This window comes from Cebidichthys violaceus, unplaced genomic scaffold (genome assembly GCF_023349555.1).
Source record: "Cebidichthys violaceus isolate CVI_PGR_0920_01 unplaced genomic scaffold, fCebVio1.0.p SCAF_16, whole genome shotgun sequence".
Taxonomy (NCBI): Eukaryota; Metazoa; Chordata; class Actinopteri; order Perciformes; family Stichaeidae; genus Cebidichthys; species Cebidichthys violaceus.
The window spans coordinates 4,369,534-4,385,855 of record NW_027176329.1 but is presented as its reverse complement, the minus strand read 5'-3'; the positions used below and the strand labels follow the sequence as shown (position 1 = coordinate 4,385,855).

Here is a 16,322-nt window from a genome sequence, read left to right as displayed (position 1 = left end):
TTGCAATATTTGAAATTTCACTGCCAGTGTTCTTACTTTAGATCCAGATGTCCCTTCTGGACCTTGGTCTCCAGGTCCTCCCCTGGCTCCCTGAGACAGGAACAAAACAGGAAGAGGCAATTCAATATATACAAATCATAAATAACATTAAAGCAATTTAATATAGAAAAAACGAACTCTACCATTTTAGTTTAGAGTTAAAATAACGGTAATACAACAAGGGTTGTTTTTATTTTTGTATTTTCATTTTTAATTTTTCAGTTCTGCAGTCCGGTCACCGCCAACTCTCTGGGAAGTATGCGTCTACTCTGATTCACGGCTCCATTGAGCCCAGGTCCCTGTGGGGGTTTCTGAGAGCATCTTCAACTGCACCACCCAAGTCTAGTCATGTGTTATATGTGGGTTATTAAATATGGGACTAATGTGAGATGCAGATGCAGGATTACCAGATGTCTTCTTTATTCCACACATTTTCCTTTCCCTGTGAAAACCTGGATCTTACATCACCCACAATCCAACTTGGCAACATTTGGAGCCTGAGGCCTCTACAGACGCCCGGTGAACTCGTTTCTTTCTAACTCCACAACCCCAGATTGTTTTCATTTTCAAATCTGTAGTCTTCAACCTCAACTGACCCTGACACTGGTTTAGACTAGGGTAGAGCATGTTTAAATGTAACTTAATCATACATGTCAGATATATTCAACCTGTAGGACATTGGGAACAGAGTGTGTGGCACTGGCCTGTGAGCTGTGACTGCCCTCTGCTGGAGACTACGAGCAGTGTGACTGGACTATATGGACGTCTGCTCCACATGAAGCTCTCTGACAAAAACAGTCTGTCCTCAAATGAGAGAGATCTAGAAAAGTTCAACACTATATCAGGAAAAAGTAAGCAAATTCAACTAAAGCATGCCGATAAATCATGTCACACAAATATCAAATTGTCAGGGCTTTTATCAGATGGTCAACGATCTTTTAAACCAAGTATTTATCATACATTGTGGATATTTTGTGATTTCATAATTCCAAGTTTAAATATTGTTGATGTTTTAAGAACAATCAGAGCTTTCAAATGCATTATCATGCAATATATCCTCACAACGGTTCGTATGATATCTTGTGAAAAGTCTTTTTTTGAGAGTTTTCCTATGCAAGCCAGCAACACGTGTGAACTTCCATCTTCAGAGGAAAACTCAACAAACCTGCATGTTGACTGATAGAGTACCTGACTCAAGCTAGTAATACTGTCCGTTAAAGCGTAGGTTTTATCTCCAAATATCCAAAGTAAGAGTTGGGCTTTAAGAAAATGACAACATGCACAAGATAAGCACAATCCAAACCATCAGTGCATTTTCATCAATTAGGTCTTGTTGTATTCAACCCAAGTATTAGTAATCAAATAAGTGTCTTACACACAAAATCTCCATTAAATCAAGAGAAACACAATTATAAATCCAGATATATAAACCAAATGTCTCTTAATTCATTCAATTAAATGAGGACTCGAGATAAATGTCAATCTTTTTTGTGAAAGAGATGTGGTGTGAGTGCATTCGCTTCCAGATTCCATTCATCACGCATGCTCTCGGCTTCAGCACACCTCCACCAAGGCCTTCTCGTCCAAGAAAGTTTACAAAACCCCGCCGGTTCTTAGCTTGGCGCTCTGTTTATATTTAAATACATCAACTGTTTGCTTTTTTGAGCAAAGTCGTCCAGAAACTGAATTAAAACCTCAAATGATCTCCTCCTTTAGTTCCTCTCACTCCTCTCTCTGATCTCCTCCTTAGGAAAGGGGAGGATGTGTACTTTTATCCATTTACCGTTGGGTTTTACTATTTTATGTACTTTACAACTGTACGTGGGTTGTAATTGTTCAGCTGGCATGAAGCGATTGGTTAATGGTCGTATCTTTTTTTATTGATTCTATCGCCTGAGTGAACGGTCATTGCACTTTATGCATCTCCAGATGTTTTGAGATGCTGGACAGAAGTTGTGGCTGAGATGACAAAGAAACTGAAAATGAGCGTTTCCACCCGGGTGTCATGTTTCCATCGCTGATGATAACTAGCTACCATGTGACTACTGCAGTCATTTGAATGAATGCTGACTGAAACTTATTCCACTGAAGACAACACCCACTAATATCTTAACGACTATAGTAGGAAAAGCACAGGTGTTACTGATACCATCAATGATTGCTCTGCTCTATTCAGGTGTCCCGGTTAACAAATCCTCCAAATAGTAACTGTCCTTTAGAAACAACAAGTATTTGTCATTTATGATGCCTCCATCAGCAGTTACCAAGAGGTTACAAATCACTGAAAAATAAATCAGACTCATGATGTGACTATGGTTAAGGTTTAGTCAGATTTAGGCACAAAAATGACTTGGTTAGGTTTAGGGAAACATCATGGTTTAAGTTAAAAGGTCAGATGGTCAGTTTTAAAGTTACAGTAAACTAAGGTAACACTGCCATCACTTCGTTTGTGTAGGAGCTAGAGGTGGCATTTTGATCTGAGAAGGACAGATGCTCCTTCATCATCTGTCCTGAGCTCAGCTCCATGCAGAAGCATGCTTTGGAAAATGGAATTTAAAAGAGATGTGATTTGAAGTATAATGGGCCAAAACATGCAAAAACACCAGCTGCTCCTTTAAATTTAGATAATGTTGTCGTAAACTGACTTTTCAAGCTGCTGGAGCACTGGAGGATACTGATACTGTGACGGTGTATGCTTTGGTGCTCTAGGTTTATGAATACACTTCTGACAATGTGTGGAGGTAGATTCCATGGGAACCAGAAGGACGTAAAACCTAATGGCACTCTGACGATTGGCTGCTGTTGTTCTACCGACGCTGAAGGGGGCAACAAGCATTTAAGGAGAGAGGGAATGGATAACATGTGCCCAAATCCTAATCCTCTGGGACAACGTCTGCTCAAAGACTACAACCAAACATTGCAAGCTTGGATTCCCCGCTTTGGAAAGGCTACATTAGGAGGGGGATAAGACCTAATCCACAGCTCACATTCCACAAGTGCAGAGCAGGAGATGGACCCGCAGTGTGTGGCTTTCACTGCAGCGCAGAATGTTTCAGCGCGGGGGGGGGGGGGGGGGGGGGGGGCACGGGAATCTTTCAATTTGACCACACAGCCATTGAGGTATGAGGATGAGGGCTCATACGCATCGAGTTCCCTTCACTTTTTACATTAAAACGCGTCTCAGTTGGGTGCACTGCATGTAGTAATATCAGGCTTTAAAATGAAACATCTATCTTTTTAAATATGTAACCACCCTACTGCATGATACCGGTATGGAGTCACAGCATGGTCGGACAATAAAGTAACACTAAAACCCTCTAACGGTCACTGTTCACTGAGGAGCATATTTGGGTTTTCTTTCTTACATTTCAATGTCCTCCATGTAAAGGTTAGCCACTTGTATGAGAGTTGTCACAACTCTGATATGATGAAGATATACTTGTTTGATTATAAATAGTTTTAATTTATGACTTGAATCCAACTCATATACTATGGAATGTCATTTAGGTCGGTATTAAATAGAAAAAAGTAAATACATACAGCCATGAAATAAATCCTGAAATAAATAAACAAGGGAACAAAAAATTAGTCAATATAGATCAATAAATAAACAAGTAGTTTATTTAATTTTTTTAAAAGAGGGACTTTTTCAAACTTTTATTTTTTATATATTTCAGGGGGTATATTCAGGGGATATGTATATTATATGTGTATATATATATATATATATATATATATATATATATATACATACATATATATATATATATATATATATATATATATATATATATATATATATATATATATACATATATATATATACATATACATATATACATATACATATATATATATACATATATATATACATACATACATACATACATACATACATACATACATACATACATACATATATATATATATATATATATATACATACATATGTCTTTCCCAAGGACACATTGACATGGACTGGATGAGCCGGGGATCAAATTGCCAATTTTCCAGTGGGAGGACCACCCACTTTAATCGGTATATATATACACATATACATATATGTATATATATATATATACACATATACATATATGTATATATATATATATACACATATACATATATGTATATATATATCTTTATATGAAATGAAATGAAATATATTTATATTTTTTTCAAAATTTACTTAAATGACATTCCATAATTTTTTGGACTTTGATCCATATTTGTGAAACATTGTGTGTTAATGAAATTGGTTACCAAAATAGACTGCTTGAATATTTTTGGACTTCACGATGATCACAGAGCCTCAGATTTTTGTCCAATGTGAGGGAAGACATCTGAGCTAAGAGACAATCTGTTATAATGTGAAATCATTAGCTGAGACTCTGCGTATAATGGGACACCAATGTACCGCCTAGCCATTCATAAATGCAAAGAGTATTGGTAATGGGATAAAAAGTACAACAAAAATAACGTCACCTGCTCTCCTCTGGGGCCTCTGGGGCCAAGAGGTCCATCTGTACCCTGAGGAGAGACATTCGTACAGTATCACTATGTGTACACACCAAATAAGAAAAGTCATAGTGTTGATTAAAAGTAAATAAATACTGAAACCTACTTGTTCTCCCTTTTTACCAGGGACACCACATTCCCCCTGTTCTCCCTAAAAATACAAGCAGTGAAGAAACAGGTAAGTGTAGCCTTCTATAATGTGTGTGTGTGTATTTATATTTATATGTATATATATATATATATATATATATATATAAAGTGTCTGACATTGTTCATAAGGTCTGCCGGCTTTGTAGTGTGAAACTATGACAACTGTCAATGTCTGTATGTATGGGATGTCCAAATCACAGAGCCCTTTAATTAAACATGGATGGCAAATAGTTAAGATATACTTTTTGAACCCGGATTCATAAGTGGTGAATCCTTGTGAATAAAAATTGTATTTTAAAAATGATAGCAAAAATAAGAATAATACATACCGTTTCCCCTTTGCTGCCAGGTCGACCCTATAGAAAAGGAATATTTAATTCTATATTATTATTATATATCAGACACCAATATCTGTCCACCAGATGTTATAGAAAGTTTCAGGAAATACACCTATTCTTATAGAGAGCGAGATAGAAATGATCAGGCCACGATTAGCCTAGCTTAGCATAAAGACTGGAAACACAGGGGAGCTGTCCAAAAATGAATTTTGGGTGAAAACAGCTGGGTCCAGTAACTTTTCAAAGTCTTGTCATCACAATGAGGTCATCACAGCAGAGACCTATAAGTTACCATTAACCTGTTCTGACTGACTGTATCTAGCCAGAGACACTGCGCAGAAGTACTGGGAAAATAATCTTTTTTTAAATTTATTTTTATGTCATTTTATTCTGTTCTAATAAAAATATTTGAGTATATTTTCTATGCGTGTCGAATGAAGGGGTGTTTTTCCCCAAAGTGTTACACTAAGAGAAATAACCTATAACCGGAGAGGAGGTCAAATCAGTCAGAATTACTTTTGCCTGGTAAATTGGTCCATTACTTCTTCCCAGACTGCATTATTCAACATCATTTTTATGGTAAAACACTGAAGAAAAGACCGATAAAAATCCATTTGGAGCTCCCTCCATGCCTCTCAAAAGAACAACATAGCAAACTCAGATCTACAGCCTGACCCAGGCCGGAGGAGGTCGAGAAAGATATTTAATGATTACCTCAAGGCCCTCCATTCCTGGACGTCCGTTAATGCCAGGTTCCCCCTGCAGTGACCGAGCCCAGACAAAACAACACATCAAACAACATTTCATGGACTTTCTCTGTTACCAGCGCTGGATTATGGGAGACAATAGGGACTTACACGAGATCCCTTTGGACCCGAAGCTCCATCAAACCCCGGCTCGCCTGGTTTCCCCTAGATGAAAGAAAAGGGAGAGATTGTGCCCAATGAGAACATTTGGGCCCCTTTTTAGTTTGGACTCGTGTATGTATAGGCAAAGGTGAGACGGGGCATACTCAGTGCGACCTGTCTGTAACCCCTGCCTAACATAAACCTCCACCTCAGTGCAGCAGGTTCTCAGATCTTCTCAGCCTGGTGTGTTTGCTCACGTTTAATCTTCCATCGTTGACCTTTGCTTCTTTCCAAGGGCCTCTCTACCAGTGAAAACAGCCTATTCAGCCGGGCCCCTGCACCACCTGCTACACTTACATTGTGGGAAACATTTCCTGCTCTTTCACATCTTTTCCCTGTAGTGCTTAGAATGCCGACCAGATGCACCTGCTGTTTCGAGGCCCCCCGGCCCCGGGTGCTGAGGCTGGAAGAACCCCCTCCTTCGCTATCCAGGGTCAACAAGCCACTATGTGAGGCTCACTGGGCTCTGTGTGGAAGTGACTGTCAACCTGAAGCCAGCAGACACTACCACAGCTGGGCAGTGTACTGGTAGAGAAATAGCAAACCAGGCTACACATTGGCTTTGTGCTGATATGTTGAGCGTAGCGCTTCTGAACCAGAAATGTGTTTCGATGTCAACCTTGTATCGCCAGGTTTCTCCAGAAATGCACAATGTCACATGGTTAATAATGTGAAATGATTGGTTACGTTTAGGCAACCAAACTACTCTGTTAAGGTTAGAAGAAAGAGCATGGTTTGTGTTAAAATAATATCGTAACAATGTAACTACCGTAAATAGAGAACAACCACTCTTAGCGACTTACGTATCGTCACATAACAACTTTACTTAACTTTACGTAACAAGCGCAAAGTCAACATTAACTTTTGGTGTCACACAGGACACGTAGAGCGGTCTCCTGGGTGAAAGTCCTGTGTTTGTTTGACCCTCCCACACACCCTTAGTGGACTTCTTCACTTGTTGTAGCCTACTCATTATTATACCACGTAACTTTCAATAGCGGTCCCTTGCTCTGCCTGTATGCAAAAAGTAAACATTCAACATATTTGTGGTTTGCAGAAGTGTACGATGCCGACATTTTTTCCGGGTGAATGGATTAGCTAGATCAGCTCCGTGCTATGTATGTAGTCATAAGAGCTACTACGCTCACATATCAACAGCCCCATCTCCATTCAGTCATGAAGACCACGCCATATGTGGTTGAGATCCAGAAAAGACTAGTTAGTGGACTTTGAGTTGGGATTGGTTTGTAAAACTGTGATGGTATAGATTATACATTACATTACCTGGCCCTATTTTTGTTTTGTGAGCTCATGGAAAAGCTAGTGGGTGAACTTTGGTTGCGATTGTTTGTGAAATTGCTGTTTCCAAGGTCACAAATAGATTTGTAAGCTCAGATAAATGATCAGATTCATGTTGTCTTGTTATAATTATGTGCATTTCCTTCTTTTACAGTGGCTCACATCTCGTTGTTGTTTGTCCTGTTAAATTACATTACGACCAGTTACAGATTGGTCAGCCAAACTTACAGTTATATCTCACTGGCTGTTGTAGCTATAAATATGTATTAAGAATTGCAATACATGTAAACTTAGATCAGCAAGAGACCCATCCATCCATCCATCCATCTATGCTGTGTGGAATGAAACCACAATATCTGATAGTACATGGCGATCTATACGATAATATTTGTATTTTGGGTGAAAGCACATGAGGACGATGATTTACAGGAAAGGAGCATACTGTAATACACTCACCGTGCTTCCAGGGTGACCCCTCTCCCCCCGCTCACACAGACAGCTCTTTGGCTGCGGACACTGAGGTAAAGACATGGGGGAAAAAATATATAATTATATAGTTTAAAAAATGAACTAAATCAACATAGTGCTTTAGACACAAAGCAAATAAAGAAAAAGAAAAAAGATGAAATGATTAGAAGGTTTTCTAGGTTTTTGTCATTCTAATGTTGATAGTTTGCTTTCTGTTTGTTTTTTGTTTTTACTGTTCATCTCATCTTGAATTAGTTTCATGCACAGAAAGCACTGATCATGTGAGTGAATAATCACTGGGGTTGTATTAGTTGAACATCTCATAGTACTTACCCCAATTTTGACAATTGTGTTCTGAAAGAAAAAAAAACACAGTTACTCACAGTCCAATCCTGCAGAAATCATAAACTTGGACCAAGGTAACAGCACACATTAGAGGTACGTATGTGTCACATTAATTATATTTAAAGGTACTCTGAGATTTGATTGTCAACTAAACATGTTTTTTTTTATTTTCACATCATATAACAGTCCTACTTAATGTTTTGAAACCACCTAGCATGCGTTTCCCCAGCCGTCTACTTCAGTGGGCCCTGCTGTGCCTTTGTTTTTTTGCTTTAGTGCAATTGAATTGGTCTGAATGCGCCCTAACCTTGAATCCATACTTTTCACTTTACAACTCTTCTTCACTTCCCTGTAGTCAACACGAGAATGGAACCAGAGAATATTTCACTGGCATGACTGTGAGTAAGCTAAAACCTGGGTTTGTTTTTGAGTAAGACTGTAATTCCCCAATGTATAACTTGATACTAACTTATAACATTAATAGCATTACCACCAGCAAAATGCTTTTGCTAATTAAAATCATACTTTACTTTATAACCGCGGTAGTTATGTCAAAGCAAACCACTAATACGCCTATTTGGAAATTACCTCCACTAAGGGAATTTCACTGAAGTCTCTCACCTGCAAATAACCTCGGACTTTACTTTATAACCCTTTCTCTAACTGGGTATATTGGTTTTGGCAGTGGTAGAAGAAGTAAGCCTACTCAAAACTTTTCTTACTAAAGTAAAGTGTGGGCGACCCTGTAGAGAGCAGGGTCGTTCTTCAATCAGAGGATCGGCGGTTCGATCCCCGGCTTCGCTAGTCGCATGTCTATTTGTCTTTGAGCAAGACACTTAACCACAGAATTGCTCCCGTAGCTGTGCCTACAGTGTGTGAATGTAGTATGAATAGTCCTGATGGGTAGGTGGCACCTTGCATGGTAGCCCCTGTGATATGGGTGTGAATGGGTGAATGAATACATGTAGTGTTAAAGCACTTTGAGTGGTCGGAAAGACTAGAAAAGAACTATACAAGTACATCCATTTACCATTTAAACCTATCAACTATTATTGTAAAACTATTAGTACCGCTCAGTAAAAGTCTACTTCACTCATAACTCAGTTATATTGGGGTACAATCAATTAGAATAGTAGTATGATTAAATATTTTTCATAACCAAACAGCATAATAAAAATAGCTGTTGGGGGCCCTTTTATTTGGAAGCACCCTGGCCCAGGTTGCCTTCCTTGCCTGTTGGTAAAGTCTGTTTTTTCCATCCTGTGAACCAGGGTATTTCGCTGGTGTTTCTGAGTGGCTGCAACTTGGGTGTGTGATGCAACTATGTCATGGCTGGTGCTTTGCTGAGGTACAGTGTTGAGTGTGAAGCCAAGCATTCATCCCGACCCAAACAAGCATATTTTCAACAGGCACTGCAATAGTGTATATATAATATATAATCCTACATTATGCATCTTTGCTTTGATAATGTATCTATATATTATCTATATTTCATCGGTTCTAATTGCTTATTTCATGGTCTATCCGAGTGTCTACACTCTGTTTTCTCCATATGTATGCCAGTAGATTTGCGAGTGCAACGACATCATCAGTGAAACTTCAGAGTACACTGAAGACCAATAACCCCGATGCAACCCTGACACAGACGTGACTGACCAGTTCATTGAAGAGTCTGTCATCCAGCTGGCTGTCAGTGAGGCTGAGGACGTGCTGCTGCGGGGGGGCGCTGGCGATGGATCTTAGTCTCGCACCCATGGAGCCGTCTCTCGGCGGGCCCGACAGCCTGATGGCAAACACCCTGATGTTGTGCCGTTTGGCCTCAGAGGCCGCTGTCACAGCGCTCGGGCTGCGTGGGTGGTCCGCTCCGTCCGTCATCAACAGCGCCACCCTCAGGCTGCTGGAGGACGTCTCGCGGCCGAACAACTGGGTGGAGTTGGTGATGGCGTAGGCGGAGTAGGTGCCGTGGCCGATGAAGGTCATGGAGGCCACGCGGCTCTGGAAGACGTCCAGGTCCTGCCAGTCCCTGAAGTTGTGCTCCACCGACACGGTGCTGCTGTACTGCAAGGCGGCCAAGCGCAGACGCAGACGCCAGCCGGCCGACTGCAGTTGCAGGAGCTTAGTGCTGAAGCGCAGGACGAAGTCTTTCTGTCGCTCAAACAGCAGAGATTTGGCTCTCTCTGAACTGTCCACGATGAACATGATCTCCACCGGGCAGATCAGGGCTAGATAGCAAAACACAGCCGGGTTACATTCAAATTCAACCAGTTAGAGAAGTGTCAAGCAGCTGGTACAGTGACACGTTAAAACTTCTACAATGAACTTCTACCTGCATGTTTCAGAGAGCGGTAGGCTCTATTGTTCCACCAGCAATGGTACCTTCACCCATCCAACACTTTTCCTGGACAAACCCTTTCCACCAATGATGAGACATCTCTAAAACTAATGAGTGGATTTTCAATAGAACCTCTATACAAATAAATTGGCCAATATCATCTGATCGCAATTAGTTTTTACTCTCAAAAGGGACATGTTCAATTTCAGGTTCATACTTGTATCCATGAGAACCCAGAGTTCAGACCAGGAAGTTACAGTCTTACACACTTCTCTGCGCTTCCATTGGAGCAGTTACCCACCCAAAACCCCACAGAGTCTGTGTCTGCCCCACGGCCACTTCAGTTAATTCAATTAAAAGTAAACAGTTGAGGAGTTAAACAAAATAAATTAATACCAATTCAACAGTGCAACAAAAAAGGATAATAAAATGTGGACTCTTAAATGTCAGATCTCTGTCATCAGAGGCTTCTGTCAGAGAGTACAGAAATCATTTCTGCATTTGTTCTGCATTGTTCTGGCATACGGCATTGAAATAGAAAATGTAATAGTCTTTCCCAGGCGGCAACGTCCGGTTCAGCCGAGTGAAGCCAATAAGGAAGTGTCGTAAAACTTGCATCCTCTCTACTGACCAGCAGGGGGCGACTCCTTGCATGTACTTGTATGGAAGTCTATAAGAAAATGACCCTAAAAATGGCAATCCGCAAACCAATGGGTGACGTCACGATCACTGCATCTACTTCTTATCTACAGTCTATGGTCTTTCCACAGAACCCTTTTTTATCGGAACATTATTTAATAACTTTAGAATTCTTATTACACACGTTATTAGGCATCCAACAGCGTCTTCCCAAAGGCTTGGCGCCCACTCTCCGGTTCCAAAGATTTGAGTAAACACTGTTAGCTCTGTCAGCATTTCCGCCGCAGTTTGCACTTCGTTAGTTAGCGCCGTTAGCTATAAGCCGCCGGTTCGCCGTCGACATGTTGAGAGCCATGGAGAGGCAATCGAAATGCTCCCGCTCTCAGATCGGGCACCTTTAACACCACAGTTTCTGGATACGGGCTGTGTGCATTTCTCCACAGATTGAGCGTCATTCACAGTAGTTATATAGCACCTAGACCTGCTTTAGAATTATACAAGACATGGAAATATCACGTTCTACAACATAGGACCTTAAACGTCGATACGGGTATGGCCTTAAACAGCCAGCATCAGAAGGGCTCTAATCTTCAACAATGATTATGGTCCCCAGAGGAAGGATGCAAATCAACAGTTCAATGCACAACAGCCAGGATAGATGGCTGTTACTGCTCTAAATTGTATCTCACCGTGACGCTTGCAAATGGAACAGTGCTTTACATTCAGCACAATAATTAGGAAACTGCCATAAGGGCCGGGGTGTGACATTTAATCAGTGTCGACTCTGCTGTAAATCATAGCGTTATGGTATATTCTAACGCATACTCCTTTAAATCCACCGTAGAGATCAACATTTTTATTTGATTGACATTTTTCTGCAATTTTATTCTGAAAGAAATGATGTCTATTGATTGCTTTTAAAGGGGACATAATGGGAAAACTCCCTTTTTCAGTGCTTACCAACCAACAAACTGTGGCCCTACATATGTCACATGCGGGTTCATTAGAAAATACTGGTAAAATACAGGTATATTCAGACAGACAGTGTGAAAACAATAATATGGTTTTTGAACATTGAAGTATGTAAACATGTTCTAGTAGAAACCCCAAAATACAAGTATGAACCTGAAAACCTTTCCTTTGAGACCTTTAACACACGTATGTTTAATCAGTCACGAGACTTTGTGTTCAGAAAATGTAGATATTGAAATAATCAGACTTTTTTCCCAGACGTCATCAGTGACGAGGATGACCTATGTACTGTATCTTTGGACAAGGTGATACATTGAAACATTTTATTGCTATTCAAAACACTTACTTTTGGCCTCATTAAAGATGACCTGGTTATCATCTCTCTGTCCTTTCCTCTTTCTGCTTTGACATGTGGTTGGACTTGACAGGGTCAAAGTAAGGATCAGAACCTTTAGGAGCCACCGTGTAGTCATTGTTCAGTCCAGCTGCTCAGCCTGGAAAAACGTAGAGACGATTACAGCAGCATTAAGTGGAGACTTAATGGACAGCACCGGTCTTTTGCAGTATCACTGGTCGGCAGTGATTTCACATGGACACAAGAGGGAGACAGGACCGGCCTCGGGTGAATTCTCTCATCCTATCTGCTCCCTGTCACAGCTGAAGTCCCAGCTGCTGTTTGACATCATCACTATTACCTCTCCATCTATGGATACATCTGCTTTTACCAACCACTACTACTGCCGCACTTACCACTATGTACTACTGCTAATGCTAGTGTTGGTATTATGAATGCTTCTCATACATCTACTGCCCAAAACTACATCCCAGTGCTGCTTGTAATGATACCAATACCGTTGCTGCTAGTATATAGTAGCATCTAATAGGGTTGGACAATAGGACGGTACATTGAGACAATATGCATTTATTTTGGAAAGCTTTTATACTCTGGTAACTATTCCTTTAATAGTTCTGCTTGTGTGAGGTCAATATAGGCAAAGGGAAGGACAGATTTGTGTCACTATTTTATTCTATAGGATTTTTGCATAGTCAGAAAGTCCTGTGTGGTTAGCCAAACATCTAAAATATCTCAATTGATTTCGTGCAATACATACATGCATGCAATACAGGATTTTATTCATATCGCCCAACTATTAAAACCACTACTACAATTAATACCGATAATATAATTATGCTTTTGTCTTCTACTTCCACAAAGGACTGTTACAATTACTAATAGCCTACTAGCTCTATTATAGTTTTTATTTATAACTCTATTGTAGTATGACTACTGCTCTGCTGCAGCCATTGAAATACTTCCACCACAGCTAATTACCTTGACTACCTATTGCTCCTTATTCTGATGATATTTGTACCAGTGTAGTGGTGGTATTTATATTTTGAATCAAACCTGTTTATGAAATGTGCTACACAAGTAAACTTTGCTGGTGTTACTGGTGCCACAAAACTATACTTACATTACCATTACAACCACTAGTATCTGGTATCATAATAATAATAATAATATGATGTCAGTTTCTAAACCACAACGGGAGCCGTACCTGTGTGTTAGGAGAATAGCAGCTCCGGGTTAATCCATCAGTGAGACCAGCAGGCGCTGCAGTGCTGCGTTTCCAGACGGGCTTGAGCTCTGGACTCCAACCTGCAGCACTTCTGATGGTCCCAGCACACCGGTGACAAGTCGCCCACATTACAACAACCAAGACTTCCTGTTAGGCCCCTTTACAATAAAACTGTACTTGAGAAACGACGCAAATTGTTGTCATTTTTTAAAGTGGTTTGCACCTAGAGTTGTGCGTATCATATTCATGTCATGATTTCAACATGCAATTAGGAGTATATTTCGAAACGCTGTTCGTAGTTCGGCGTAGTGCCAGCTGCTTTTATTTTGAAGGCTAATCGTTCTGGCAAATTGACGCAGCTGCAGCCACTTTTCACTAATCACGAATTCTGATGGCAATGCAACAATAGCAACGGAAACTTTTACACGTTGAAAAGCACCAATGCAAGTAAGTGAAATGACTCATTTAGAAGTAAAAGCCCTGCAGTCACAGTGCACAGAAGAATGATCAGCTAACTGTAAAGGTGAAAAAAGATGTACTATTATTCTATTATTGTACAATGCATATTATTCCAATTAGTATCTGTGAATCATTAATGAAGAAGCATATTGTTGAGTTTTAGTCTGATGTCTCTGGAGATTGTTCTGCATCCAGAGATCCAGGACTAGTGTCAGGCCCGTCTCCACAGCTGCCCCACAGCTATGGAATTCTCTCCCTCCCTCTATATGACTCTCCCATTCTATTGAGATTTTCAAGAGTTAATTTAATATGCATCCTTTAACTGCCTTTATATTATCTCTTTTCTTTTTCTTCTATTGTGTTTTGTCTCCTTTCTTGTTCTTGTTTCCTCCTTGTGTGCTGTAGAGCGATTCGGGTCAACTGTCTGGAGTGTAATGAGACAAAACTTCTGAAAAGCAACTAGCTGTCAAATTAATTTAGATGGGTAAAAAATACAATATTTCTAGAAAGCAAAATCAAATTTTTAAAAAAGTTATTACGGCGAATGTGTGAGCAAACAGTTGTCTAATTACACATCCAGTAGACGAGGCAACCCTGTCTCTTACACAATCGCATACGCATACAACAAAACTGCATTATCGATTACGTGTCGAGGGGAAACACAATTTCTCCCAGCCTATGGTTACAGTTGTAAACGCGTGATAAACTTGTGAATTGAAACATTGTTTCTGATGGTGAATGTCTAATAATGGTGTTGATCCATGTAAAGGTTATTGCATCTATCAACCATCTTTCAATGCGAAGCAAATCTACACATCATGAGACTCAGTCGAAAACAATAAAAGTGTATACTAAAAATGACTGATAGGGTGAGGAAGACATGGGGAGTCTGGGGTTGGACTGAAATATGGTTCTCTCAGGGTGGGAGAGAGAAAAAGGGATATTTAGGATGTTTATGGAGTCGTATGCCGAGTGGCAACCTTAGAAGGTTAAGCGTCTGTGAGAAACTGTACCTGGAGAAACCTCCATTAGCTGCTCCCATAATTCATACAGACAGGCTCAGATTAGGCCTCATGCCCAATTCCTGACATAAATCATGGATATGTCTGTGACCTGCCACTGCTCTCACTGCAAAGAGTTACCAATCATTCAATGAATGTTAACTGGAACCTCGGAGAAAACATTCCTCCACAGATCCTCTACTTTTATATCATATTGATTTGCTACTGCTTAGAATAAACTGTGCTCTGAACTGAACTCATACACACCTGTTTGCATAACAAGTGGTCAAAGGTTGGTAGGCTAAGGTGAGGTTACCTTCAGGATATCTAGGCAAAACCTTCGCAACAAAATTCTGACATATTTTGATAAAGACAGAGAACTGGATGTAAGCAATACATTTAAGATGATATTTTTGTGTTTTTGTCAAGATTCCCAGCTGCTTTCTGTTGCTGGAAACAAGGTTGACGACAAGTTCCTGGCAGTGAAACCAAGACACTGGGCTAAAGATGCAAAAACGTTCTGCAGAGCTGAGAGAGAGCAGATTCTGGTGATAATGTTCTGTGGGATCGCCACAACAAACTACCTCTTATATGTATTACAGACAGTCATCTATCTATCTATCTATCTATCTATCTATCGTTCGTTGTGGTCATAAGTTTACATACACTTGTAAAGAACATAATGTCATGGCTCTCTTGAGTTTCCCCGTTATTTCTACAACTCTGATTTTTCTCTGATAGAGTGATTGGAACAGATACTTCTTTGTCACAAAAAACATTCATGAAGTTTGGTTCTTTCATGACTTTATTATGGGTTAACAGAAAAAGTGATCAAATCTGCTGGGTCAAAAATATACATACAGCAGTGCTAATATTTGGTTACATGTCCCTTGGCCATTTTCACTTCAATTAGGCGCTTTTGGTAGCCATCCACAAGCTTCTGGCAAGCTTCTCGTTGAATCTTTGACCACTCCTCTTGACAGAATTGGTGCAGTTCAGTTAAATTTGATGGCTTTCTGACATGGACTTGTTTCTTCAGCATTGTCCACATGTTCTCAATGGGATTTAAGTCAGGACTTTGGGAAGGCCATTCTAAAACCCTAATTCTAGCCTGATTTAGCCATTCCATTACCACTTTTGATGTGCGTTTGGGGTCATTGTCCTGTTGGAACACCCAACTGCGCCCAAGACCCAACTTTTGGGCTGATGATTTTAGGTTATCTTGAAGAATTTGAAGGTAATCCTCCTTCTTCATTATCCCATTTACTCTCTGT

The 16,322-nt window shown here is 40.1% G+C and overlaps 1 protein-coding gene across 1 annotated transcript in view; it reads right to left on the bottom strand.

Moving 5' to 3' along the window:
* The window catches only part of col28a1a (collagen, type XXVIII, alpha 1a), a 33,730-nt gene extending 21,249 nt beyond the window's left edge, over positions 1-12,481 (bottom strand). Inside the window, exons 1-10 of the mRNA XM_068710552.1 lie at positions 12,355-12,481; positions 9,722-10,287; positions 8,054-8,074; positions 7,709-7,768; positions 5,903-5,956; positions 5,760-5,804; positions 5,037-5,063; positions 4,664-4,708; positions 4,525-4,569; positions 37-90 (exon numbers count right to left, since the gene is read on the bottom strand). Of these exons, the coding sequence (XP_068566653.1) occupies positions 37-90; positions 4,525-4,569; positions 4,664-4,708; positions 5,037-5,063; positions 5,760-5,804; positions 5,903-5,956; positions 7,709-7,768; positions 8,054-8,074; positions 9,722-10,287; positions 12,355-12,481 (1,044 nt within the window). The remainder of the gene's footprint in view (positions 1-36; positions 91-4,524; positions 4,570-4,663; positions 4,709-5,036; positions 5,064-5,759; positions 5,805-5,902; positions 5,957-7,708; positions 7,769-8,053; positions 8,075-9,721; positions 10,288-12,354) is intronic.
* Between the last annotated feature and the right edge of the window lie 3,841 nt (positions 12,482-16,322).